Source organism: Ursus arctos, unplaced genomic scaffold (genome assembly GCF_023065955.2).
Source record: "Ursus arctos isolate Adak ecotype North America unplaced genomic scaffold, UrsArc2.0 scaffold_12, whole genome shotgun sequence".
In the NCBI taxonomy this organism is placed as follows: domain Eukaryota; kingdom Metazoa; phylum Chordata; class Mammalia; order Carnivora; family Ursidae; genus Ursus; species Ursus arctos.
The window spans coordinates 28,150,803-28,177,914 of record NW_026622786.1 but is presented as its reverse complement, the minus strand read 5'-3'; the positions used below and the strand labels follow the sequence as shown (position 1 = coordinate 28,177,914).

General features: G+C 35.5%; 1 protein-coding gene across 4 annotated transcripts in view; it reads left to right on the top strand.

Annotated features, from left to right (window-relative positions):
- Positions 1–27,112, top strand: part of ABCD3 (ATP binding cassette subfamily D member 3) — a 74,347-nt gene that overhangs the window by 33,453 nt on the left and 13,782 nt on the right. The window contains exons 5-17 of one of the 4 annotated variants that reach the window (XM_026497580.4): positions 6,177–6,246; positions 7,574–7,671; positions 8,034–8,157; positions 10,485–10,541; positions 12,466–12,608; positions 15,737–15,806; positions 18,303–18,372; positions 18,462–18,559; positions 18,675–18,766; positions 20,348–20,439; positions 20,530–20,596; positions 20,722–20,785; positions 27,025–27,102. In XM_026497580.4, coding sequence (XP_026353365.1) covers positions 6,177–6,246; positions 7,574–7,671; positions 8,034–8,157; positions 10,485–10,541; positions 12,466–12,608; positions 15,737–15,806; positions 18,303–18,372; positions 18,462–18,559; positions 18,675–18,766; positions 20,348–20,439; positions 20,530–20,596; positions 20,722–20,785; positions 27,025–27,102 — 1,123 coding nt within the window. Of the gene's footprint in view, positions 1–4,269; positions 4,340–6,176; positions 6,247–7,573; positions 7,672–8,033; positions 8,158–10,484; positions 10,542–12,465; positions 12,609–15,736; positions 15,807–18,302; positions 18,373–18,461; positions 18,560–18,674; positions 18,767–20,347; positions 20,440–20,520; positions 20,597–20,721; positions 20,786–27,024; positions 27,103–27,112 lie in introns of all 4 variants that reach the window. The other 3 variants (XM_026497579.4, XM_048220683.2, XM_044383629.3) reach the window with 3 other exon arrangements.

Sequence of the window (27,112 nt, the reverse complement as noted above, 5' to 3'; positions counted from 1 at the left end):
GAGATAATTTGGAGGAAAATATCAAAGCATTTCAGAGAATTATACTGAGAATGTTTATTAGAAGGAAAAAACCAATTTGTGGACATTTCCTTCAATTTCTGAAGTTAGTACTTTATATGTTTTTTTCATTATAGTCTTTGTACATATTATATTATCACTATAATTGATAATTTTCCATTTAAAAACTTCTAGTAACAGTATATGAACATTTATCTGTTAAAGATTTTATTCCTCATGATACCAATTTGAATGTCAGAGTAAAACATTTTTCTTGGAATTCTGTTTCCTGGCATGCAGTGTTTTATCAGAAAATTTCTTAAAATACTTAATGTTAATAACTTTTTGAATGACAGTACTTAGAATTTTTTTTTTATTGCTCCCGTATTTTGAATTAGGGTGTTTTTTTTCCCCCCTCATATTCTTGATTTGCTTCTCAGGATTTGTAGGATGAGGAAGAACGCTTTATGCACATGTTTTCTGACTCATCTCTAGGAGAATAGAGAAAGTTATTTGCATAGGATTAAAACCCTAACTACATGCCTCAGAACATGTGTAATTGTGTAGGCTCATGTATTCAACACAGGTCTCCCTGAAACCTGTGGTCAGTGCCCGGCCTCTTTCTTCTAACCAAAGTAATACATGAACACAGCTTAATATCAAATAGTGTTACTGGACTTAATCACAAACACATCAGTTCTGTGCCCCATTCTTCCACTTGTAACTGCCATTCCCAGAGCCAGTTGTTTTCTTTTCTTTTTACTGTTCATCTCTACCTCTGCATTTCAGTGTAACTTGTGTTACTGTCGTAGATTTTTCAGCTTTAGAGAGTACACATTTATTTACTACTTTGAAAGATGAGAATTAGCTCTTTTACACTCCTACCCATGCCCACGCTCATCCTCTTGTGTTATTTTATTGCATTTTTTGTTAAGTCAGAATTTATTGCTGACATGATTTTGCCTGTTCACCACTGAGCCACATGTTGTACTTTGGTAGTTTCTTTGATATACAACTTTTTGTTTTTCCTGGCATTTAAATATTACAAGTTTTTGTCTGTGTATCTTAGTTCTTTTCCTACTTCTTACTAATTCAGCTCAAGCTTATTGACAACACTGTAAAATCTTCTCAGTATTGTAATATGGTCATACACACCAGGTAATCTTTTGATTTTTGTCTATTACCACTCCACCCTATACCTCTTGTTAGTTTCTTGTCTTCCTGCCCTAATCTGTATTGATTGCACTTTAAGTCCACTAAAGAGCAGTTCAGTTTGAATTTGCTTTAATTATGATCTTGGGAATTTCTTTTATCTTTCTCTTTTGTGTTAAATAACCTGTTTTCTGAATCCTTTGTCTTCCTTTTCCTTAGTTCACTTTCTCATTTTGGCATGTACAGTGTTTTTCTGAGAACGGGCACAATGGAAGTAAATTTTCGAGACCTGAACTCTTGATTGATAGTTTAGCTATGTTTATAGATTCCAACCTGGAAATAATTTTTTGTTAGAATTTTGAAAGCATCACCTGTTGTCCTCTGTAGAGCTCAGCAGTTCTCAGCCTTGGTTGCAGAATGATTAGAATCATCTGGGGAATTTTGAGAACGATTAATACCTGTGCCCACCCCTAGAGATTCTGATTCAATTAGTCATTAGTTTTTGAAACATCCCAAGTGATTCTAATGTGGAGCTATGGTTAAACACTGCTGGTCTAGCTGCCACATTGGGTGTGGAGGCCCATTCCTGTGCCGCTTGCTCTTCCTTAGCAATGGATCTGTATTTACCCTGTTGTGGAAGCTTTTATGATTTTTTTTTTATTGTGGATGTATTGCTGGTATTTAGGAATTTTCCTGAATGTCGCTGTGAATTTTCCCCACTATGCTGGGCACTAGGTGGGCTCTTTTCAACTGAGAAACTCATTCTGCATTCTGAGAAATTTTCTTGTGCTTTTAAAAAATTCTTCCACTCTATTTTTTTCTGTATTTTTTCTGGAATCCTTATTACTTGAGTGTTGGAACCCTAGGCTGATCATCTGATTATCTTATGATTTCTCTACTATTCCATCTCTGACATTTTATTTTCTAGGAAATTTCTTTTTACTTTATCATCCAGTGAATTTGTATTTGTCATCATTTTATTTCCAAGAGTTACCTTTTTGTGTGGATGCTCATTTTTAGAGCAATCATTCTTGCAAGTGTGTGACTTTTTTTTTTTTCTTTAGCTTCCTTCATTGTTTCTGTTTTTCCTTGGTCCTTTGTAGTTCTCATTTTTGTTGTTCATGTTAGAGGCTTTCCTCGTGTCTGTCACTCTTGCCTGTCTATTCATCTTTAAAAGTGAAGGGCTAAAAATCTCGCTAGAAGCCAAGTCAAGGGCTTATTGATTATCTGGTCTCCCTGAATGGTGCTCAGAAAGAGAGTCTGGTCATTTTTGTGTGTGTGCCCTAGTGAGGAATCCTCTAACAAAGTCTAAGAAGTTTGTCGTAAACATAATTGAGGGGTTTATTTGTTGCTGCTAGCGTATCAGCTTTGAAAGATCAGATTTATTGCTAAGTTCTGCTTATATGAGCTGTGTGCGTAATTTGAGTCCTTTGTATAATGTAGAGAAGACATGTATGCCCTGTTACATGATTATAGAGTTTTATATTTTTTCCTTTGATGACGTTACTATCCAAGTGCCATATCTGTTAATAAAAATACAAGCTCCCCAACTATAGCATTGTTAATAGCAAAATATGCAGGTTATATCCACAATAAACATCATATTAGGTATCTGTAGAAAGTCACATATTACATATAAAGAACCTTGCATAACCTTTTTATAGTATAGAAGAGTAGTTTATTTTTATTTTTTAAAGTTTTTTTCCTTTTATTTACATTTTGTGATTTCATGTTTTTGTAATCCAAAAGAATATTTGCTCTTCTAAACTAGGGATTTCCAACCTTAATTGAATAGATGCTGATTTTAATTTTCTCACCATCTTAATGCCCTGGAGAAAATGCATTGCAAGAGTAGGTGGTACATTAACTGGTGATGATGGACAAGAGGAGGGTTATTATCTAGCATGAGCCAGCTTGTAATTCTACTAGATAGCGTAATCAATTTGTTGGGTACTCAGTTTTAAAATTTAGATATGAGATAAAGAAAAAAATGAAAAAAAAAACTCAAAAAACTAAGAGTTTCTAAAAAACATTATTTTGATACTATTTAAACTCAACAGAAGTTGCAGAAACACTACAAAGAACTTCCATATACTCTAAAAAAAATTTTTTTTAAAGATTTTATTTATTTATTTGAGAGAGACAGCGCAAGCATGAGCGGTGGGGAGGGGAAGAGGGACAAGCAGACTCCCGCTGAGCAGGGAGCCCAGTGCAGGGCTCTACCCCAGGACCCTGGGATCATGACCTGAGCCAAAGGCAGACAGACACTTAACAAACTGGCCACCGAGGAACCCCACTTCCATATACTCTTAACCCGTATTCATCAATTGTGAAACAGTCATTTTAAGGTAAATTGTTAACTTTCTCCTTGATAAATATTTTTGAGCTTCTATATATGAGATCGTTGATATTTGCTTAAATTTAACATTTTTAAACATCGTGAATTCATAATAGCTCTAACCTGCTACTAAAGCTACATTATAAATTGATTTTTCTGGGGCGCCTGGGTGGCTTAGACGTAAAGCATCTGCCTTCAGCTCAGGGCGTGATCCCAGAGTCCTGGGATTGAGCCCCACATCAGGCTCCTCTGCTGGGAGCCTGCTTCTTCCTCTCCCACTACCCCTGCCTGTGTTCCCTCTCTCGCTGGCTGTCTCTCTCTCTGTCAAATAAATAAATAAAATCTTAAAAAATGATTTTTCTGTTTTTTCCTTTTTGCTTCTTCCAAAGAGGTTTAGATTCATCTGTTTCTGCTTAAAAAAAAAAAAAAAGTCTGAAAGCGACTCGTTCTGGTCCTTAATGTACATTTTAATATCCTTTACATCTTTTAGGCCTATTTGTTAGCAGTGGCTAAAGACTTTGGAGTATGGGCAAATTTTAATGGGACAGACTCCTTCTTTAAGGTAGAAACTGGAAATTCCATGATACAGAGGAGAATCCTTCATACCTTGTTGCTGCTATAATGTATTTATAAAGATATGTTTTATTTTCACCCATTTGACTAAGGCATTTTAAAATCATTTAAATATCACCAAATTATCTTTTATAAAGATCCTTACATGTTTTAGAAGTAATATGATATAAACTGTAAAATTACTCTTTACTATTATTTTTCTTTTGCAGCGGAATAATAAGCAGAAATAAGGCTTTATTCAAGAAACCATTTTTTAAGTTTATAGCTGCTACTCCAATGGTAACCATTGCTGAATGGTAGCATGTGCTTTACCAAGTTCTGTAATCCTGTGTGGTTCACAGCTTGGGCAGTACTAAAGCACTTTGGTTTTATGTGAAGTTTGGTTCAAACAATTTTAATCTAAACCTCTAAACTTTTTGTACTGTCTTCATTGCTCTTGTTTTCAATATTCTTATTTCTAGAAACAACATTTTTATGTGGTTCTATTTTAGCTTTTTTCGAGTTCAACTTAAATTAAAAAAATTGTTTAGCACTTCTAATCAAAATTGGACTATTAATTTTTTTGTCATTCTATAAAGTAGTGTTTCCCAAAGTATGTTCTGTGGAATGCCAGCTGTGACAGAGGAAATAATACATGCTGCAGAACCCTTTCAGAGAGTTTTAATGCGCAAGTTTCATGTTACATTAAGAGTTTTGAGAAGGTCTTTGATAAAGACATTTGTTAGCTTTGTTTAACCCAAGTTTCCTCAAAATTATTTGACCATGCACCTTTTTTGCTCTCAAAGAGCAGTTAACATTACGTGGCATTATTCACCTACTCCCTCATAAAAATCAGATTATTTCTGCGTCATATACTGTATCATTTTTTCGTATGTGGAGCTAGGTTTCAATCATTTAGTGCAGTGTTTTCCAAATATATTTTACTTACATTTGGGAATATTAATAAATATTGTTTGAAAAAAGATTATGTGAACAAATAAGTTATATCTTTTTAGTAGATCATAGATATATGGTACTCAGAGATCCTTTACTTATATGATATAATGGTTTTCAAAAAGCAGTAGAATTCTTACTTTAAGTTCTTTTTTTTTTTTTTTTTCAAAATTTTATTTATTTATTTATTTGTCAGAAGGGAAGAGAGGGAACAGAAGCAGGGGGAGCAGAAGGCAGAGGCAGAGGGAGAAGTAGTCTCCCCTCTGAGCAGGGAGCTCGGTGCAGGACTTGATCCCAGGACCCCGGGATCATGACCTGAGCTGAAGGCAGCCGCTTAACCGACTGAGCCACCCAGGCGTCCTTTAAAGAAGTTCTTAATGAATATTTTTAGAACAGAGAAATGTGTAAAATAAATTAAAAAATGTAAAAGAGGAGTTGGTCTAGTTGAAGTGTGTTAACAGGTCTGAAGCCTCTAGAGAACCGTTCTGAGGCTCTGAGGAACCCCGCGAGTGTGCTAGAGAGGACTTAGGATTTAGTCCTGGTGTCAGCAGATAAGGCTCCACGGGTCAAATCGCACTGCCATCCGTTTGGGAAAATTGTATTAAGATGCAGCCAGTCTCATTCTTGGCTGTTTTTCCTCTGCAATAGCAGAACTGAATAATGGGAGCTGAGACCTTCTGGCCCACAGAAGCTTAAAATATTTACCCTTGACCTTTTACAGTGAGAGTTGGCTGATCTCTCATTAGGCTATCTCTGCCCTTAGTTCACACAAATGAGAATCAGGATATTAAAATATTTCAAAACAAATACTAGTTTATTTCGTCCATAGTAACCCATTGCTGGCTCTATAAAGTTGTTGGTTGTTTTGCCATCTACACCCCTTTTGTGGCAGCATAAGCCTTTTTTTAAATTACCATTTTTACAAAGGGAAGATCCAAGGAAATCATTGTTACTTAATTTTGCCATTTATAGAGTGATTTTCAAGAAGCCTCTTTAAAATGATCAAATTTCAAAAGTTGGAAACATGTTTCTACATGAAAAATGTTTTTTCAGCCTCTTTTTTTCTTATTGACTCTTTTGAGTCAATAAAAACTTCCAAGAGCAATTTTAGAGCTTTACAGGTTTTCTTGGTGTTAAATATTGCTTCTTTTGCAACTAATACATTGCATGTGGTGGTTTGCAGTGGTATCATTGGTCGTAGCAGGAAAGATTTCAAGAGATACTTATTCAACTTCATCGCTGCCATGCCTCTCGTAAGTGTAATTCTTTAAAAATCTTTACATAGGGAGAAATTTGGATCTTACAAAATCTTCTGAGATTTTTACTTCTTAAGTTTACTTTAAAGATTTACGGTACTAATAAGTTCTTATTTCAAGTTTAGTTTTGTAACGTAGAGCAGAATTTTTCAATGTAAGCCTTTCTCCTAGATAGTAAAAAAGGAATTAGGTTGGGTTCTATTTCATTATCTACATATGTGGATGTGTCCCTATGTGTTGTTTTGGTCTAACCTTTAGGCCAGGGTTTCTCTGAAGTTTAGTAGCATCCTACTTGATGGCAGTAGTGCCCCTCTCCCAGTTTTAACAACCCCAAATGTCTCCAGGACATTGGCAAATGTCCCGAGGAGGCTGGGGTGTGGGTAGGTGTGGTGGCAAAATCACCCTGATTGAGAACCATTGCTTTAGGCCATAAACTTATTATCATAGTAACTTGAACCACTAATGTAGTTGAAGTGAAATTGGAATTTATTATCTGAATTTATGAAAGATAAAGGTCAGTGTTTGGTTTAAATCATAAGTGATATTCTTAGCTTGGTTCTTTATTTTATTGGCACTATAAGAATTTTAATATTGTAAATATGGGAGAAAAAAAACTTGATTGTGAAATCCAGTTAATTAGAAAATATGTCAGAGATTTAATAAAGCTTGAGGATACATGTACATGGCTTTTAGACCTTTAAAAAATTTGAGATAAGCAGTGTAGATGGTGAGTAAAAGATGGAGATTCAGTGGACAACCATTGTTTTCTTGAGGAAATGTTTATGTAAATGTGAGTTTGGAACTATGGAAGAATTAATTTTAATGAAATGATGGGAAAGAGAAGGTGACTCTAGAAATAATCTGGAAATGGTGCTAGTTGGTATGAAATTGATAGTATTTTTTTAACAAATGCAAATAGAATTCATTGTCTAGGGTTGTAGTGCTTGTAGTAGGAAACAGAAGATAGAAACATAAATGTCAGCGCTTCTTTACTTTGGATCCGAAGGGGACAGATTTGGCTTTTTGTTTGTTTGCAAAAGAAGTACCAAGATGCTTCTCATAATTAATGATGTTAACATATTCCAAATTGAGTTTCAAGTAGAGTTTTAATATATCAGGATAATATAGCCAATTGCATTTGGTTTAGCATGTTCTCTCTGTATCTTTGTACACTCTGAGTAAAACAGAACCAAATTTTATCAGTGTGGACTCTCAGTTATAAAAACCATGGGATTTGGGGACAGAGCCAATGCTAGAGAAATAAATGATAATTTTGTAAGTAGAAATGTAGTAAACCTAGTAATATGTGGTTTGTTTGTTTCAGATCTCTGTAGTTAATAACTTCTTGAAGTTTGGGTTAAATGAGCTCAAACTGTGCTTCCGAGTAAGACTAACTAAATACCTCTATGAGGAGTATCTCCAGTAAGTGATAACCTATTTTTATATTAAAAATACTTAAATTGAATAGAAATGCTTATGATATTGAGATAGAGAAGTTTTTCTTTTGTATTGGATATGTTTTTTAAGGAAGTTCTCTTAGACCCAGAAGGACATAGGCAAAAGCCTCAGCAGTTTAGACTTTAATCCTGGCGCTTCCATTAATTTGCAAGTCATCCTTCTCTGGACTTGCTTCCTTATCTCTAAAGTCCCTAAGCACAGCCTTTAAGGTCTCTTCCAGCTCCAGACTTTTCTGTTTCTGTGAATTTGCACTGTGCGCTAGAATGTGAATTGTTTGATGTTTAACATCATTAGTTTGAATGTTGTTTTCTTACACCTGTTTTTAGAGCTTTCACATATTATAAAATGGGAAATCTGGACAACAGAATAGCCAACCCAGACCAGCTGCTTACACAAGATGTAGAAAAGTTTTGTAACAGTGTCGTTGATCTGTATTCAAATCTTAGTAAGGTAAGTTTCTTTCTGTTCTTTTGAAAAATTATTTAATTTGTTGAGTTTCAACTCTTAGCAAATTTATGTAGAATTGATGTGATGGACTTAATAGCATAGTAGGTGCTCTTAAAAGAAAATGAGAGTTGGGGCGCCTGGGTGGCGCAGTCGTTAAGCGTCTGCCTTTGGCTCAGGGCGTGATCCCAGCGTTCTGGGATCGAGTCCCACATCAGGCTCCTCCACTCAGAGCCTGCTTCTTCCTCTCCCACTCCCCCTGCTTGTGTTCCCTCTCTCGCTCGCTGTCTCTCTGTCAAATAAATAAAATCTTTAAAAAAAAAAAAAAGAAAATGAGAGTTGTTACAATAGTTTTGCTACAGTTATTTAATTTTCTCTGTTATTTTTGTGAGGCGCTTTTGCCAAGAATGAAGAATTTAGTGTCTTATAAAGATTTTGTATAAAGTTTGCAGGCTGATTTCAATAAAACAACAGACATTTGAATTTTTGTCACTTGACCTGTGGACCTGTGGCAATTGTTAGGAATTGACTGTCAGTTTACGTTTCCAGTTCCAAATCCATAACACTAGGCTGGGACTTCTTTCTGCCCATTTCTGTGCTTCAGTATCTCTAATTCTAATAGATCATTTGAGTAATGGCCAAAAAACTTCCCAAGATACTGGCTGATTTCAGTTTTGTAATTCCTGTTTTCCCCCACCTCAGAATATTGCCAGCGCTCTTGAGACTGAGGATAGGCCTTAACCAGGTTATTTCCTGCCAGTTTCCTCAGTTCTTATTTATCTTACTACTTAACTCACCACCCTTTACAGCTTTGGCTGTAGTTTTCTTATTAGGTCGTCTTCTTTGCCATTACTATACAAGGGGTTGGGTCACATTGTAAGAATAGGAATGCTCAGGCTTCAACCATGTGGATGGAGGGAGGACAGGCAGTTCTTAGAAAAGTGCTGTGTATCCATAAGAGCTTCCCCCATTACGATAGGCCCAACACTAGGATGCCTTTTTTTTATTTTTTAAAGATTTTATTTATTTATTAGAGAGACAGCCAGCGAGAGAGGGAACACAAGCAGGGGGAGTGGGAGAGGAAGAAGCAGGCTTCCAGGGGAGGAGCCTGATGTGGGGCTCGATCCCATAAAGCCAGGATCACGCCTTGAGCCGAAGGCAGATGCTTAAGGAGTGCACTACCCAGGCGCCCCGGGATGCCTTTTTTTTCTTCATGCAAACTTTTTATTCAGCTTTCCAGAAGCCTTCGCTAACTGATTCCATACTCTGGGCACTTTGACAGTTATAAATTATTGATTAATTCAGCTTTCTTTTCTGCTCCCATTAGCACGTTTTGAAGTTTATTTTGTGTGTGTGTGTGGGGGGGATATATATACAAATTTTGTGTAATTCTGTAGACATTGTTATGTATTCTTTACATCTTGGAACTTGAGCAACTCTACAGCTCAGGTCTTGTCACATTGGTAATAGAGAAAAATATAAAAGAATTGTAGTGGGCTCTGCACTACAGTATATTTACTGTTTTAAACATCTCATTGTTTGAACAGTGACTTAAATTATGAGTCATTTTTGTCAACTTTTAAATGTACTTACATTTTTCTAGTGTGTCTAGCTTCTTGATAATTTATAAGGCAAAAAAGAACAGGTTAATCTTAGTAGAAGGCAACAGAAAGGGGTGGCTGTAGACTTAAAGTGAATATAATAGGGGTTTTTCGAAAAACAGTTTAAGATATGTAAAAGCTTTTGTTATGTCATTTGAGTTGTCTGTGTGTGTAAGGAGCAGTATATTAATATCTTGTTTTATTTCTAGAAGCTTGAGTTTTATATCTGAAAATTATAGGCTCATTCAATTATTTAAACATATGGATGTTGTGATAAAGTAATAGAATTAAGCAATATCACGCTCAGGAAGAGCCCTTTGTTTCATAGGTGTAGATATATAGAAACCAGAAAAACTGGTACTAGATTTGAGGTTATGTCTGAGATCATTTTATTTGGTGTCTTTACACTACATTGAGAAATTACTAAGTTACTAATGCTTAATTATCACAGTAGAACTACCTTACTTGATGGAAAATGATAAATGTTTTTCCCACTTGATGGTCAGTAGACATTGGTCATGCTGTCTCTATTTTAAGTTTCTTGAGAATAAGAACTGTTTCCTTTATGTATTTGTTGAGCTATATACTGTTTATAGTACGTTATATATAACGGGAACTCTGCATATTGACAATTATGTGTTAAATGTTGAATAGCATCTTATATTTATCTTGTTTTATTAGCTATCAATCTACACAATCTACTTTTTAATTCTTACCTTCTAATATTTACAGCCATTTTTAGACATAGTTTTGTATATCTTCAAGTTAACAAGTGCAATAGGAGCTCAGGTGAGTTTATTTTTTAAATTGCTGTAATATTATGTTGTAAATAGCTGGATTGTTCGTAGGAATTTTTATGTGTCTCAGAGAATGTGTTTTTATAAAGTCTAGTTATAAAATAATACTTAAAAGACTTAAAAAATACTTAAAGACTTAAAAAATACTCTAATTTGGTGTTTGAATTTTCCTTAAGTCAGATACTTGGAAAATTTTTGTGGCATTAATAACCAGAAGTGCTTAAACATTGACATCCATGTGTTTACTGTTGTAAAGTAATGTCTAAAAAGAGATTTGGAGGAAGCCATTTTAATATGAAACTTGAATGTTAAAATATAGGAAGTACCTTTAGATATAATGATTTTGTATATAATATGTAATTTTATAATTATATAAATGGTTGACTGTCTCATGAGCCTTATTACCCTGTCTTTCTAATATTTGTGTTGGTAAGAATGACCTTTAAATTTTCCCTGAGTATTCTCATTGAAATATAACTTTAGTCATGTAATATGTGGTGCTACTCTTATGTATGTATTACACAACCGTGTAATAGTGTGCCTGTACTATGTATATATGCACATGTGTATGCATACACATCTTGTAACTGATTAATATATAATTTATATGGTAGTTTTTGCCACTTTCCAGAACACTGGGGAAAGTAGTTTTTTATTTGAATTTTCTTGTCTGCTGTGCTAACCTTCTGCTACCCTATGATCTAGGTTTAATCATTCTTCTAGCTTGTTTTTCCTATAAACAAGTGAATAGGCCTAATCCCTCTTGTCTTTGTGCTGTGATATTTTTATGGTACTTATTACATTTTTATAATACCTAAATTATTATCTGATTCTGCATTTCTCAAAGGTAGAAACTATGTTTTAGTTCTCTCCTTTGCCCATTCTTACATTGACTGTTGAAATGCATTGAATCAATCACAATTAAAAAATATTGAATACAAATTATAGTCCAGACATGTTGTGCTAGGTAGTGAGATAAAAAGATGAGTAAGACACAGTTCCAGCTGAAGAAGGTTTACAATCTAGTGAAAAAATAGATATTCAGACAATTATAATGTAGAATGATAAGTCCAGTGTCAGAGGTTTGAATAAAATATTTAGTGTCCAGAAGAATTGGAGGTGATATTTAAGTTGCTCTGAGGAGGATGAGTAGGTGTCTGTTAGATATGTCAGGCTTGCCAGGCATAAGACCAACCTCATTGAATGGCATGTTCAGGAAATAGTTTTTGCAGTATGGCAGAACATACGATACAGATGGGAATGAGGGAAGTGCCTGTGATGAGCTTGGAGAGGTAAGCTTAAAGCTTCTCTCTTGGGTTGGCCAGTGGGTGATGAGGTTACTCACCAAGTTAGAAGGTCTGGCAGCTGCAAGCAAGATGTAGGAGAAGGGAAAGGCAGGTAGAGCTTGTTTGGGGGACTTTAGCTTGAGGCCCTACAGAGTAGTGAGGTAAGGGTATATGTTACTTACTTAAATACTGTCTTGGATTCTTAAGAGTGATGGGAGTAGAAATAAAAATTTGGGAGGAAAAAGCTAAGGAGGAAACCTCAGGGAATATTAACATTCCAAGAGAAGGCAAAAAAAAGAGGTCTGAGAGTGTCTGTAGAATCTTAAGGGAATTATCAGGTAGAGTTCCATCAAGAGTTTTAGATGCCATAGGAAGAGTGAGGACAGCAATTAGGAGTTTTTAGGTCAGCAAATTGATACAGTGTTGGAAGAACAGAATAGATGAGTAGTTAAAAGTGTGAAGGCCCAATTTGTATTTTCCCAAAAAAGAAATAATTAAAGGGGAAAAATTATCCAAGAGAGCAATGTCTCTCAAAGTCACTGGAGCTATTTATAGAAATTGTGCGTGTTGCATCCAGTGAATGTATTACGATATCCTTAAACTTTGTATATTCTTTTCCAATAATAATAGGGTCCAACAAGTATGATGGCCTACTTGATTGTTTCTGGGCTACTCCTAACTCGACTTAGAAGACCCATTGGTAAGATGACAATAACTGAGCAAAAGTATGAGGGAGAGTATAGGTTCGTTAATTCCCGGCTCATCACAAACAGGTAAGAAGAAATGTATTAAATTTAGCTATACTAAAAGTTTGTTTTTATGAATATTGATGTCATATAAGTTAATTCCAAAAAGTCTGGGAGACACTGTTACCAAAATTGTGTGTGTGTGTGTGTATTTACCTCTTTTGAATAACCAATTATGAAAAATACCAGTTTTATAAAGTAGCAATCTTCAACGTTTCTCTTTTTCTTAACTGCGTAGTATCCGTGGTTCACTTCTTCATCTCTTTTATTGACTAATTTTCTATTAATTTTACTTTAAACACACTCAAAATACAATTCAAATTCATTTACTTATAATACTTCCTCAAAGAAAATCCTGTCTCCGTTTATCCACAAATACTTTTATTTTGAGACTGTGTATGCTCAGTAATTCAGTCTCCCTGCATGAGTCTCTACCTATTTTCCAGATAGTTTCCAAAATAGGAAGAAAAAGTATTCGGCTTTGGAGCCAGCCTAACTAGTTTCAAAATCTGCTTCCTCCACTTATCAATTATATATTATATGATTTGTGGAAAGTTAGTTATAGCTTCACTTTTCTTGTTTATAATAGAGAATATAGGACTATTGTGAGGATTAAATATGAAATACATACAAAGCTTCCAGCATAGGTTTTTTTTTTTTTTTTTAAGATTTTATTTATTTATTTGACAGAGATAGAGACAGCCAGCAAGAGAGGGAACACAAGCAGGGGGAGTGGGAGAGGAAGAAGCAGGCTCCCAGCGGAGGAGCCTGATGTGGGGCTTGATCCCACAACGCTGGGATCACGCCCTGAGCCGAAGGCAGACGCTTTACCGCTGTGCCACCCAGGCGCCCCCCAGCATAAGTTTTGATATGTAGTAGGTACGTGGTACATTTTCTCATGTATTGATCTGTAAACCTTAAGTCATTTTGAGGGTCCTAATCTTTATTTAGTACTCTAAAGCATTTAGAAAATTACTTAGAAAATTACTCTTAACAGTTCCTCCTTCCTTTATTTCCTTATATTGCTAAAATGGTACCAATTTTAAATAGGGTTTTATGCTGTAGGGAGGTGAAGGAATAGACAGTTCGTTAAGTGGAGAGGTAATTTGCCAAGTGAATGAAAGATGGTATCAGCTAGAATGCTTTCTTTTGCAAGAAACAGAAAACCCTGACTCAGGTAGCTATAACAATAAGGACCTTTACTACTAGACATTAGAACTCTTAAGATAGCCCCATTCCAGGCACAGCATGATCAAGGCTCTGGCTCTTTGATGTTCTCGTGGCTCAGCTCTCCTTTGTATGTTGCCCCTTTCCTCAGCCTAATTTTTCTTATGATCACAAGATGGCAAAAGCAGTTTCAGATCTCACCAGCCCTCCTCCCCTATAAAAAGCCCAGAAATAAAAACAGGCCATCTCTTCAAGAGAGCAGGGAAACTTTCCCAGAAGCCCCACCCCTGACTTTGTTTCATCTCTCATTGGCCAGAGTGATCACTTGTTCATGCCTGAAGTAATCACAGCCAAGTGATTGGCTTAGACCAAATGGAACTCATTCCTTGTAGATGGGGTTGAGGCCATTCCTAAACCATTTGTGTGCATAAGAAGGGGTATGAGGTAACTAAGAAAATTGGAGTTCTCTTACATAGGAAGAAGGATGTGGAAGAGAATCAGTGATGGATAGGCAGCCATAGTATTCTGGGATGTTTTTGCCCTTTCAGGTTTTACTGGGGCTAAAATGAGTCAGAAGTAAAATGTTCATCTCATCTTCCTCCATAGGGTTAAATGTGCAGAGGAGGTAGAAGGAAGTGACAAAAGTAATTATAGGTATAGAATTGTTTCTTAGGGGCGCCTGGGTGGCACAGCGGTTAGGCGTCTGCCTTCGGCTCAGGGCGTGATCCTGGCGTTACGGGATCGAGCCCCACATCAGGCTCCTCCGCTATGAGCCTGCTTCTTCCTTTCCCGCTCCCCCTGCTTGTGTTCCCTCTCTCACTGGCTGTCTCTCTCTCTGTCAGGTGAATAAATAAAATCTTAAAAAAAAAAAAAAAGAATTGTTTCTTAAATTGGAATTGTGATACCCTGGGGCTCTGTATTGTTGTGTCAAGGAAATGGTGAAATACAGGTGAAACATGATTCATCTTTATACAAAGTTAATTTTGTTTGAAGGGTTTGAGGCAAGAGCTCAAACCCTTTTCCATTTTATAATGGAAAAAAATGCAGGTACATTTTGGAGTAGGATATGAAATTCACATACATTTTTAAGAAGAAAAAAGAGACTTTAAAGAAATATTGGGTGTTTATCGAAGGCTTTTAAACTGTGCCCTCTAGACTCCTCTGTAAATCTTTACTTTGCTCTAAGAGTTATTTTTCTGGGAATGTTTACATCATACTGAATAGGGAGTGGAAAGACTAGACTTTAGAGTCAGATATGAGTTACAGTCTCAGCTGCTTGACTTGCTCGCTATATGACTTTGACAGACTTTTCTTAACTACACTGAACCGTTCTTCATCTGTAAGAATGCCCCTTTTCTTCTAGTCAAGATTCTTGTGGCCCTTATGGAGCTATTCAGGCCAGCTTAAGAAAAGGGGAGTTGTTGTGAGGATATGGGGGGATTCCCAGCATAAGAATGACTGTGCAGCCGGGACTTCTAGAACATGGCACTGTGAAGTCATTTAGACTTGGTTTGTTTTTCAGTCTTTCAAAGGCTGTATGTCATGGCATTACTCCATAGCTTCTCTTAGCTGTTGTTTTCTCCTCGCCCTCCTGTAGGGTCTGTACCCCATTTGTCATCTATAATGGCTGTTCTAGGCCTGCCTACCTATATGTCATAGCAACTTCCTTCTTATTTCTTATTAAATTAAATTAATTAAATTTCTGAGAACTAGCCCAGCACATCTTTTCCAACCGGGCTATATATGGCATACGCAACATGTGGCTGCTGTTCAGTCTGTGATGCAGTTAGGTGTGTATTCTTGTGCCCTCTGATCGGCTGAGCTAGGAGCAGGGTCGCAGGTTCAGAACTGTGGCCTGACGCACCCATTAAGCTCATAGTCTTAAGTGTCCATTTAAATAAAATATTCAGTCATCAAATACTGTATCTCAATTATTTTTCAGGTACCAGTAATATTAAAATTAGTTACTAAATTATTTTCTTTAATAGTGAAGAAGTTGCCTTTTACAATGGAAATAAGAGAGAAAAGCAGACTATCCACTCAGTCTTCCGAAAACTGGTAAGATAGCATGTTTGAGGCTCATGTATTTATGGAAAGATTTTTTTTGCCTATGCTGATCTATATCTGTCTATATAGGTATATATCCTTAATCTTTAAGATATTTATTTTTAAGTAACTATGAATTATTTTTATACTGTATTTTCATAATAAAAGAATAAAAACTGTCATATCAATGTATTAAGCTGCCCAGTTACAAAAATAGGTTGATTTATTAAAATAATTATATTTTTAGAGTTTGCTTAGGAGTTTAATTTAGTGATAAATTCTTTTGTTTCTGTAGCATTCTTGAAGATACTATGATGGTCGTTATTTAGAGTAGGGGTCAGCAAACTATTTCTATAAAAGACAAGATAGTACATATGTAGTTCAGGCTTTTCAGACCTTATGGTCTGTATTGACACTCAAAAGTAGCCATATACTCTATGTAAATAAGTAGGTGTAGCTATGTTCCAATAATACTTTTTATAAAAATAAATGGCAGGGTGAATTTGGATTGTGGGCCATAGTTTGTTGACCCTTGATTTGGAGTTTAAAACATTGTTTCTTGTGAAAACTGTGTATGTATCAGTTTTTATTTTCTTGCCATTTGGAAAATTTGAAATCAAGTAATTGTATTACTTCATTTAAAAGATACTGAGTGCCATCTGATGCCTGTGCTTGTTTCAGGTGCTAGTAATAACAGTGGTGGACATGATGTACAAAATCCTGAGTCTAAGGAGCTTTCATTTTAACGGAAGCTTGTGACATTAAATATGATATTTGAGATGATTTAAAAAGCTTAAAGAAATAGTCATTTTAAATGATTTCAGGGGCACCTGGGTGGCTTAGTCGGTTGAGCATCCGACTGTGGCTCAGGTCATGATCTCATGGGTTGTGGGATTGAGTAGCACATTGGGGCTCCGTGTTTCAGAGGGGTTGGTTTGCGTGAAGATTCTTTCCCTCTGCCCCTCCCCCCACTCACATATGCTCACATTCTGTTTCTCCCTCTCCCTCTCTAAAATAAATCAGTAAATCTTAAAAAAAGTAAGTTATTTTAGAAATTGGATTTTTGTCTTATTTATATTTAACATGACTGAACTTTGATAGTGCTCACTAATAAAATGCATTTAAGGTAATTTTCCAGGAAACTGCTGTTCATCACTCTTTACATGGCTTGCTTATTCTTATCCTTTAGATTTTAGCCCCAAAGTTAACAACTTACTGTGGCCTTGCTTTCTCTGGCTAGTCTGTCTAAAATGGCCTCCACTAGTTACTTCCCAGTTCAATGATCCGTTTCCTTAAAAGATGTGTTGCAATTTATAATTATCTTATTTGTTTTCTAGTTTGTCTCTTTCATTAAAATGTAAATGTCATGAGCTCAGGGACCTTGTCTGTTTTATTCATTGTTGTATCTCCAGCATTGAGCACAGCATGTAACACATGGCATTCATTGAATAAATATTTCAGTCATTGTGCTTTTGCAAAAGATACTAAGAGGAAGCCACCCTGTACTCAGGAAACTCATATTTTAGTGGAGAAGACAATAAACAACAACTGAATATTTTATATGATTCTGAGTAGTAATGAATTCTATGACCAAAAATAAAATGGGATGACATGGTACAGTGTGATGGGGTGGTTGTCTAGCTATTTTAGGTAGGGTAGCAAGGTCTTTCTTGAGGAGGTGACATTTTATCAAAAACCCACATGGAATGAGGGAGTTAGTCACAAAATAGAACTGTCTAGGACAGCAGTGTTCCTGGCAGAGGGAACAGCAAGAGGAAAGCCTTAAGGCAGTTTGAGGAACCAATATTTCTGGAGCTCAATGAGAAGGAACAACAGAGAGGCAGATTAAGTTTAGAATAGAGCCTGGTGCCAGATCATGCAGGGCCTTGAATAATCTGATAGATGGAAAAGTTGAGAACACTGAAAAGGCAGAATATAAAACATTTTTAGACTGGTAATTTTGAGGTATTGCATGCTCGATTAAAGCTGCAGACTAAGGCTGTACTACATTGATGACATTAGCACTTGGTTCAGATGAAGTGTAATAAGATTCTTAGGGAAAGCATAGACCGGATGTCTCCAACTAAAGCAAAGCACTGAGAGCCAGTCTAGACAGCTAGTGTTCTACCTAAACAGCTCATCCTTCTGTTTTATTGTTATTGTTTTGATTATTGATCAGTTTTAGCATGTATGTATCTGATAATATTGTGAATACGGTATTATATACAAATGATACCATTAACATTTATATGTAATTTCCATTCTGTTTGCATAAAAATGGTTTCATAAAGTATTTGGCATCTGCTCTGTAATAAGTATTGTGCATGAAATGTGATGTATACTATAATCAGAAATCATAGGCAGTATTTGTGGAATAAATAAACAGTTTTTTTAATTTTCAGTAAGTATTTGTGGAACAAATAAATTATGCAGACTTCTATTTTCAGGGTAGATTCATATTTTTAAATACACATAAAATACATATTTTTTTCTTTTGCTTTCTGCCAGGTGGAGCATCTCCATAATTTTATTTTGTTTCGGTTTTCTATGGGCTTCATTGATAGCATAGTTGCCAAATGTAAGTATGCTTTAAAAGAGATAGTGGAATGAAATTTGTGGAGAAAGTGAAGTATTGTTAATGTTTAAGTCTTAACTGTCTTGTTTCAGATTTTGCCACTGTTGTTGGTTACATAGTTGTAAGTCGTCCTTTCCTAGATTTGTCTCATCCTCGACATCTCAAGAGTACACATTCAGAACTTCTAGAGGTAAAGTATTAGTAATCATAGTCATAATAAATTAAAATTTAAATATAAAAACAAATAAAAGCTAGTTTTTAGTCTTAGAAATATAAGTGAAAACTAGTATTTATTTCTGTTTAAGGATTACTACCAAAGTGGAAGAATGCTTTTGCGAATGTCTCAAGCTCTGGGTCGGATAGTTTTGGCTGGCCGTGAAATGACTAGATTGGCTGGGTAAGTAAGATTAGTAATACTGAGCAATTGCAGCAAATAAGTTTTAAAAATATGTTATACTTAATGATTGTGCTCAGTTGAGGTTAAGATACGGGTCAACTGAAGCCCCATTTCCCATTCCTGCAAGTTGATTTTGATAGGAAAATTGAGGAAGATTTTTCTCTGAGAGGGAACTTTTCATGTTTCCTTATGAGGTCTGTTTTTGAGTCTTCAACCAGGTTGGTGGTTCTCAAGCTGTCTGCTTCATGGATACTAGTATTCAGTAAGTTAGGAAATGTTAAGTCGTGGCAGTCTTTTCTTAATTCATGGGAAATTAAGTTAATAGAATATTTATATTTGAACTTTTTTGTCCTTCACTGTATTTTTTTCCCTTAGGTTTTTGAAACTGGCAACTAGCAAAAGATAAACAAAGACGAAGTTGATTTTAATGGGAAAAAAAGTGAAAAGTCACCTTGTGGTGTCTGTAGATGCAATTGCAAATATGGTCATTCTGTCTAGTAAAATTGTTCTTAGATTGTAATATGGAATTAAGTATTTCAGTATTTTAAGATCTAATATAAAGGGCTTGGTATGGCATAAAAAAACACCAGAATGTATAAAGTACATCTGAAGAAATTGGATTACTTCAGATCCTTCCCAGACCTGTGACTCATCTGCATATTTCTTCTTTATTCCTCCGCTTTTTTGGCAGTTTAGGTTTTCATGGCAAGATGGAGGAGATTGTCAACTACTCTGAGGAGTCTCTTGAGAATGTGGACATTCTTCCTACTTGTTAATAACTTTTCTTATGCCTTTACGGTTCATGGTAGATGGGGTACTTCTGTTCCTTCAGGAGGTTTCTGCTTGATTTTCACAAAAAAGTTCCCTTTTGCTTCTTTGTTGTAGATTGCTTTCTCTTTGACCATCACATTATTTTTATTTCCTTGATGTCTTGGCATTAGTTTTGATTTCTCTCTATAGCCACAGTGATTTCTATGTAATATTAAGAACACTTCATCTTTTCTCGCATTTTTGAGTAGGAAAGAGAGGAATCTTCCATATTCTTCCATGTTTGCAGGGAGATAGCAGGCATTTGGCATGTATGTAATAAATGCCTTACTCACACAGGAAGGCTAACTTTATACTTGGCTATAGCTCACTCCAGGAGGAACTCGGTCCATACTTCCTATGTCTGAGGAATGTACTAGCACTAGTCCTTGCGTAATATCTACTAGAAACCTTGAAATTCTAGTGGCAAACAACCTTCTTGACTCACCTGTTAATGAAGTAATTATCTGTTGAGGTGGAGATCCGATGAAACCTCTTCCCTTATCCTCATGTTCCTGCTCTCCTACTGAAACATGATAATAAAGCATGCATACCCTGTTACTCATACTTTTTGATGATGAGACTTCTTTTAGGTTATTTCATTTAAACTAAATTATAATTTTAGAAATTTCAGTTCAGTTTGAATAAGAATTTTGAACATAATGTTATATGTCAGTTACAGCTCAAATAAATAACAAAAATCATATCTTTTATCATAGTAAAAGATATGGCCTTTGGAGTTTTCATTATGACTTTTCTTTTTTTTAATTTCAGTTTTACTGCTCGGATTACAGAATTAATGCAAGTACTAAAGGATTTAAATCAAGGCAAATATGAGCGCACAATGGTCTCTCAACAAGAAAGCGGTAAATACAAATGCACTAGGTAACATAGTTTAAGTTTTGGCTAACATAATGTGATGCTTTAATACTTATTTTCCACTTGAGGTGTTGAAGAAGGAGCACAAGTCATTCCCTTGATACCTGGTGCTGGAGAAATCATCAATGCTGATAACATTATAAAGTATGTATAGGAAAAGTTCTTTAGCACCATAAACATTTGTTAAACTGTATAGTAGTGTTCTCTTTCAGCTATGTTTGCTTAATGTTTAATATAAAATTGTAATTTTTTATCAATTTTCTCTGTAGATTTGATCATGTTCCTTTAGCAACGCCAAATGGAGATATTTTGATCCGAGACCTTAATTTTGAAGTAAGTTATTAAATGATTGTATATGAGCTTAGATCAGATTTAAAATGTGAAATGAAAAAACTTGTCTGAATATGTAAATTAACTGTAAGGCTTGACTTAGTTTCTGAATCTATAAAATTCTTTCAAAAAATAAGTCTTTGAAACACTTAGAAATCTATCTTTCTTAATAGTTAGGACTTTAAAGTTTCAGATGTTACTATCAAAAAATCTTTTGCAAATAAAGTCAGTCTCAAAAAAGTCATAGAAGATATAGTTGATTGTAATCTCTGGTGGGAAATGAATATTTAAACATGCAATATAATTTTAGTCTAAGTTGAAAAAAATTAGGGTTAGGTATTGTTTTGACTGTGCAGGAGGATCTGTCTCTATACAAACCAAATACAGACTCTGTTCTCACTGAAAACGGGAGAGCCGCACAGCAGCCCTGCAGTAACATCTCATGCCAAGTGAAGAGTGATGCTGATTCAGTATTGTCTCTTAATCCAAGGGAATGTGGCAGACCCAGTTAAAAAGAAAAAGCAAAAGAGGAGTATTTTTGTATGATTTATAAGACACTCCCACACCTAAGGGTTACTATTAGGATATATGTCTATTATGACTTTGTGAATAGTTCCGATCAGAAAATCTTGATGATTAGTAACAGATTCCTACCATGTAGGCTGTCTCCCCACTAGTCTAAAGCCCACTAGGCACCACTTCATTAGAGCAACACTGTCCAGTAGAACTCTTCACAGTGATGGAAATGTTCTGTATTTTCTTTGTCCAATATAGTAGCCACACTTGAAATTTAATTTTAATAAGTTAGATCTTAAATGGCTACACGTGACTGACTAGTGGCTACCATATGAGATGGCACAACTCTAGAATTCCTCTCTCCGTGCCTACACCACATATGCGACCTTCTGTAATTTGTGTTGTATGTAAAGATTCTTTTCAACTTGCTTCACTTTAGGAATGTTGTCTGATAATTTATAAAATAGAAGTATAATTATTGGATTTGTTTTTAAATTGTTATAATCTTAGGCAAGTCTTCAGTTTTGTTATTCTTAGTAATATATATTTTTAAAGTACATGTCCACTTTCTTCTTAAGGAACTATAAAAGTGAAAAATGTTAGTTATGCAAAGTACTTTGAACTTATTTGACAATGAGTATTATGTATTATCATATTTATCTTCAAGCCAGAAAATATAAGAATACATAGAGAAAATGTAAATATAGTTGGTAAATATTGAATGACTCCAAGTATTCCATAAGTGTTGTCTCATTTAACTCTAGGTGCTCTAGTCAGCTTGTTGTGCTCCATTGGCACAGTAGGTAGCCACCCACCAGACTTGATTCAGAGATAAAGCAGAGCACAGTCTAATCTTTATTAGATTTTCAGTCGCTCCCTTATTGCCATTACCCCAGGGGAAAAAGGGCCATGGGATTTCTCCAGTGAACAGTCCTTCGCCCTTTCTTCCACTTTCCCTCACTCTGTCTTTATGCAGAAATAGGTTCCATTAACTAACAATACAGATGTATACATGGATTAAGCATAGTGAGAAGGGATTCTTTGGGATCTCTATGTACAGATACATGGAAGAGAGAAGATGATTATCATCTGTGATATTACTCATTTTGTCACATGTTACCACACACACTGAAGTTGTCACTTTCCTGTCCAGAAGCTCTTCCTTTGAAAGCCCTTATGTTTGGATTTAATATACTTTTAGCCATCAGTCCCTGTAATTTCAACTTTTGTAGTCTCAAACCCTTCACTTCCTTGCTCTTAGTTTGGTTTCAGTTGAAAAGTCCTATATGAGTCCCTAGTTATTCCCCTGCTTGTTCAGGTTTTTTTACTTTGTGACCATGTTCTGTACCACCTGTTGTCTATCCTCTTGATTCTTATTTTGTCTTCTCTTCCAATGGAAGCTGTTTCTTTGACTTCTGTTCTTTGTCTCTTCTGTAATGAATTCCTCATCTGTCTTGCTTTGACTTAAGGTATTTTTAAGTTAGACTTGGCCTTTTCCCATTTATTCTGTCTTTCCATCATTTTTCTTAGCCTTCCTTTAACACACATCCTTCAGTTCTTTGTAACCTTCAGTTGTTGTCTACCCATTTGGCTTATTTGAAAGGATTTCTTTCACCTAGAAGGAGGTGCAATAAAACAGACTTGACCACCAAAAAATAAGTGTTTAATGCTTTATGATTATTTTGTCTTTTGTTTTACATAATAACAAAATAATATGAGCTTCTTTGGGATAGGACATTTTATACCTTATTCCTTTATAAACTCCCTCAGCACAGACAAACACATTTATTTATCTAGATGTAGACTGAAGAGACCCTAAGAAATTAATGACTTGTAGGTTATAATGTGGGTGTTAAAATAGTACTTTGTAAGTTATTCAAATTTTTACCTTTTTAGTAAGGCACATTTCTAATATTTGAAGAAGGCTATGACTCTTCATAAGCAGCATACTTTTGTATAATCTCTCTTTTACTGAGATGATATTTATGTGTAGAACTGTTTTTGATGACATTATTAAGGTAAATAGATTCTAAAGAAGTTGGATTTATCAAAAAGTCTTATATGGGGGTATTTTAATTGGTAAAAATATAGTGGTACATCATATGTGGAATTTAAGAAATAAAACAGATGAGCATTCGGGGAAAGGGGAAAAAACCCCATAGAACAAACTCTTAACTATAGAGAACAAACTGAGGGTTGCTGGAGGGGAGGTGGGTGTGGGGGGTCTGAATGGGTGGAGGGGAGGTGGGTGTGGGGGGTCTGAATGGGTGATGGGTGTTAAGGAGGGTACTTGCGATGAGCACTGGGTGCCATATGTAAGTGATGAATCACTGGATTCTGCTTCTGAAACTAGTATTACACTATACGTTAACTAAACTTTAAATAAAACTTGAAACGTGAAAAGAAAAAATAGTGGGACAGAGCATCTGTTGCACCATTAAACCAGTCCAGGAACCTCAATAATACAGTGTTATTAAGAACTTAATTTTCAGTGAAAGTTACCCCTGTCTTTTAGTCCTAATTTAACCTGGGGGGAATAAAAACATTTTGAAAAATCTTTACTGTGGAAAAACTATTGCTGGCTTATCATGACTGATGTCATAATTGGAAGTTTGTCCAACATTACCAAAGCCATGGAGGTAAAGTTAATGCTGAGTCTAAGACGTTAGAGCATGAAAGAGGATGTCTATGGATATCTCTTAAGTCTAATTATTATGTTTACAGGTCATTATATATATGGTTTTTGGGTTTCCTGGCATATTGCAGCAAATAGTATGGAGAAATATTGGCTACCAGTGAAAACCACAATGAACAGTTAGGAACAGAAGACAGTAAATATGGCTGATATTCCTCAAAACGTAGTAGGGGACCATTTAATTAACAGCTCTGAAATTTAGGAGCTCCTAAGGATATCACTATTAGAGTAAAGTAAAATTATTATATATAATCAGAAGTATTCACTATACTCAGTTTCACAGGAAAAGGTAGTAAGTAGGTAATTGCTTAGGAAGAAGTCTGTCAGGAATATTCACTGTCTTCAGTTTCATAGGAAATTGAATTATCAGGAATATTCACAATGTTCAGTTTCATAGGAAAAGGTAATAGGTAATTGCTTAGGAAGTCCATCAAAAAGATTCTTTAAAATAATTTCTCAGAAAAAGGGACAGTTCATTTTTCTGGAAAAATCATTCCATATAGCTCATTCTCTAACACTGGTGTGCATGCGATGTGGTATTTTATTATAGATCATTATGTGGTAGGTTAGTGATCTCAACCTTTTTTAGAAGCTCATTCTTTTTAAGATTTATTTATTTATTTGAGAACAAGAGAGAGAGAGAACTGGGGTAGGGGCAGAGGGAGAGGGAGAAAGAGAATCCTGAAGCAGACTCCCCAGTGAGTGTGGAGCCCAACGGTGAGCTGGGTGTCATTACCCTGAGATCATAACCTGAGCTGAAATCAAGAGTTGGCTGCCCAACTGACCAAGCCACCCAGGTGCCCAGAAACTCATTCTTTTTTTATTGTGGTAAAATATATATAACATAAAATTTACCCCTTTCAACCATTAAAATTTGTTTTATCGTGGCAAAATGTACATAACATAAAACATACTCTTTTAACCATTTTTTAAGTAAACAATTCAGTGGCACTAAGTTCATTTACAGTGTTGTGCAACCCTCACCACTAACCAGCCCCAGGACTCTTCGTCGTAACAAATAGAAACTCTATACCCATTAAACAATAACTCCTCATTCCCCCCTTCTCCCAGCCCCTGGTAACTACTATTTACTTTATGGATATGACTGTCTAGGGACTTCATATAAGTGGAGTGATACAATAGCTGTCCTTTTGTGCCTAGCTTATTTCACTTAGCTTGATGAGGTCTTCAGGGTTCATCTGCATTGTAGCATGTGTCAGCATTTCATTCATTTTCAAGGCTGAATACTCTTCCATTGTATGTATAGACCACATTTTGTTTATCCGTTCATCCTCTTCAGTTGCTTCCACCTTTGGCTATTGGGAATAATGCTGATGGCTCTGTTTTTCATTAAAGTAAAAGGTAGTCCTTTTAGTGGCTCCCAGTGCCCTGTAGAATTTGCCTGCACTGCCCTCCCCCACCCTCTTACCTCTCTGAGTTCTTTTCCTACTACTCTTTCTTCCCTGTCCGTTTCCTCAGCCTCTTTTCTGTTTTTTGACCAGGACAGGTACATTCCTGTCTCAGTGCCTTTGAACCAGCTTTTTGTGGGTGGGGTTGGGCTGGAGCAATCTTCCTCCAGATAAACTCCTAATTCACTGCATTCAAAGTTGCCCAGTTACAATTTTCAATGAGACCTGGCCTGACCACCTTAAAAATGTAATCTCCCCTACCTACTCCCAAATTTCCTTAGCTTGATATATGTTTTCCTCCATAGCACTTATTTTCTAATACACTATTTAATTTACTCATTTATTGTGTATATTCTTTATTATATGTTTCTCCTACTAGAATGTAAAGTTGTAAAGGCAGGTTTTGTTTTGCTTTTTTTCTTTTATTTGTTAGTGTAGCCCCATTACCTAGAGCAGAGCCTGACACTGAGCATTCAATAAATATTCACTGAGTTACATAATAGGAATTTAGGGCCTCAACAGTTAAAAAAATTGTCAAAGGCATGTTCCACAACCAGAGTAACTCACATCTTTGTTGTCTTCTTTCCTGCTCTGATACACTGCTGTATGATGTGAGCTGGAATTGTAACCCAGGTTTCTGATTCTTCACAGGGTTGATTAAATACTCACACGAGATCGTAAGCTCAGAGCTTAACCAGTCTTGATCACATTTTCTCATTTAACTTTACATCATTGCAGAGCTATTTGGTGGCACTTGAAATATTTATAATGTATATAGTGTATATGGGTGTGTGTATATATATTGTTGAGATATATATATACACACACACACACACTTCTAAGAATCTAATCCATAGAAACATTTCTCACTAGTATATAAAGTTGGTCACTGGTTCTGGTTCATTGCAGTATTATCTAAAAGAGCAAAACAAAATACAAATGACCTAAATATTTAACAAAAAGGAAATTTTGAAATAAATTGTGGTGCGTTTTTAGAATGAAATACACAGTAGGCATTAGAAGAAATAGAATGGGAGGAATCTGAATATACTGACTTGGAAGAATATTTGTGATATATTGTTAAATAGTAACATGTAGAACATATATCATATGATTCCATTTTTTTAAAAAACGATCATATACACACATACTTGTTATCAAGAATTCTCAAAATTTATAAGCTGTAGTTCTGTATTCTGATTAAGTTGATCTTACTCAGTGATTTTTTTTTTAAGATTTTATTTATTTATTTGAGAGACAGAGCATGAGCAGGGAAAGGGATAAAGGGAGAGGGAGAAGCAGACTCCTCACTGAGCAGGGGGCCCGATGTGGGGCTTGATCCCTGGACCCTGGGATCATGGCCTGAGTCAAAGGCAGATGCTTAACCAACTGAGTCAGTCAGGCGCCCCTCAGTCAGTGATTTTTAAATGAAAAAAAGTGAGTAAAATTTGAAACTAAACAAAAGTGAAAGGTCTCTTCAACCATACCTTCCCCTGCTTCTACCTGTTACCACATTTATAGACAAAATAGAAAGCTTATCATTAGCAAAGAATGATTTAACTCTAAGGAAATGTTCACTGAGTATATATTCACTATTAATTCATAGACTGATTTTCTTTCAGGTTCGATCTGGGGCCAACGTTTTAATTTGTGGTCCAAATGGCTGTGGGAAGAGTTCACTTTTCCGTGTTCTTGGTGAAGTAAGTACAA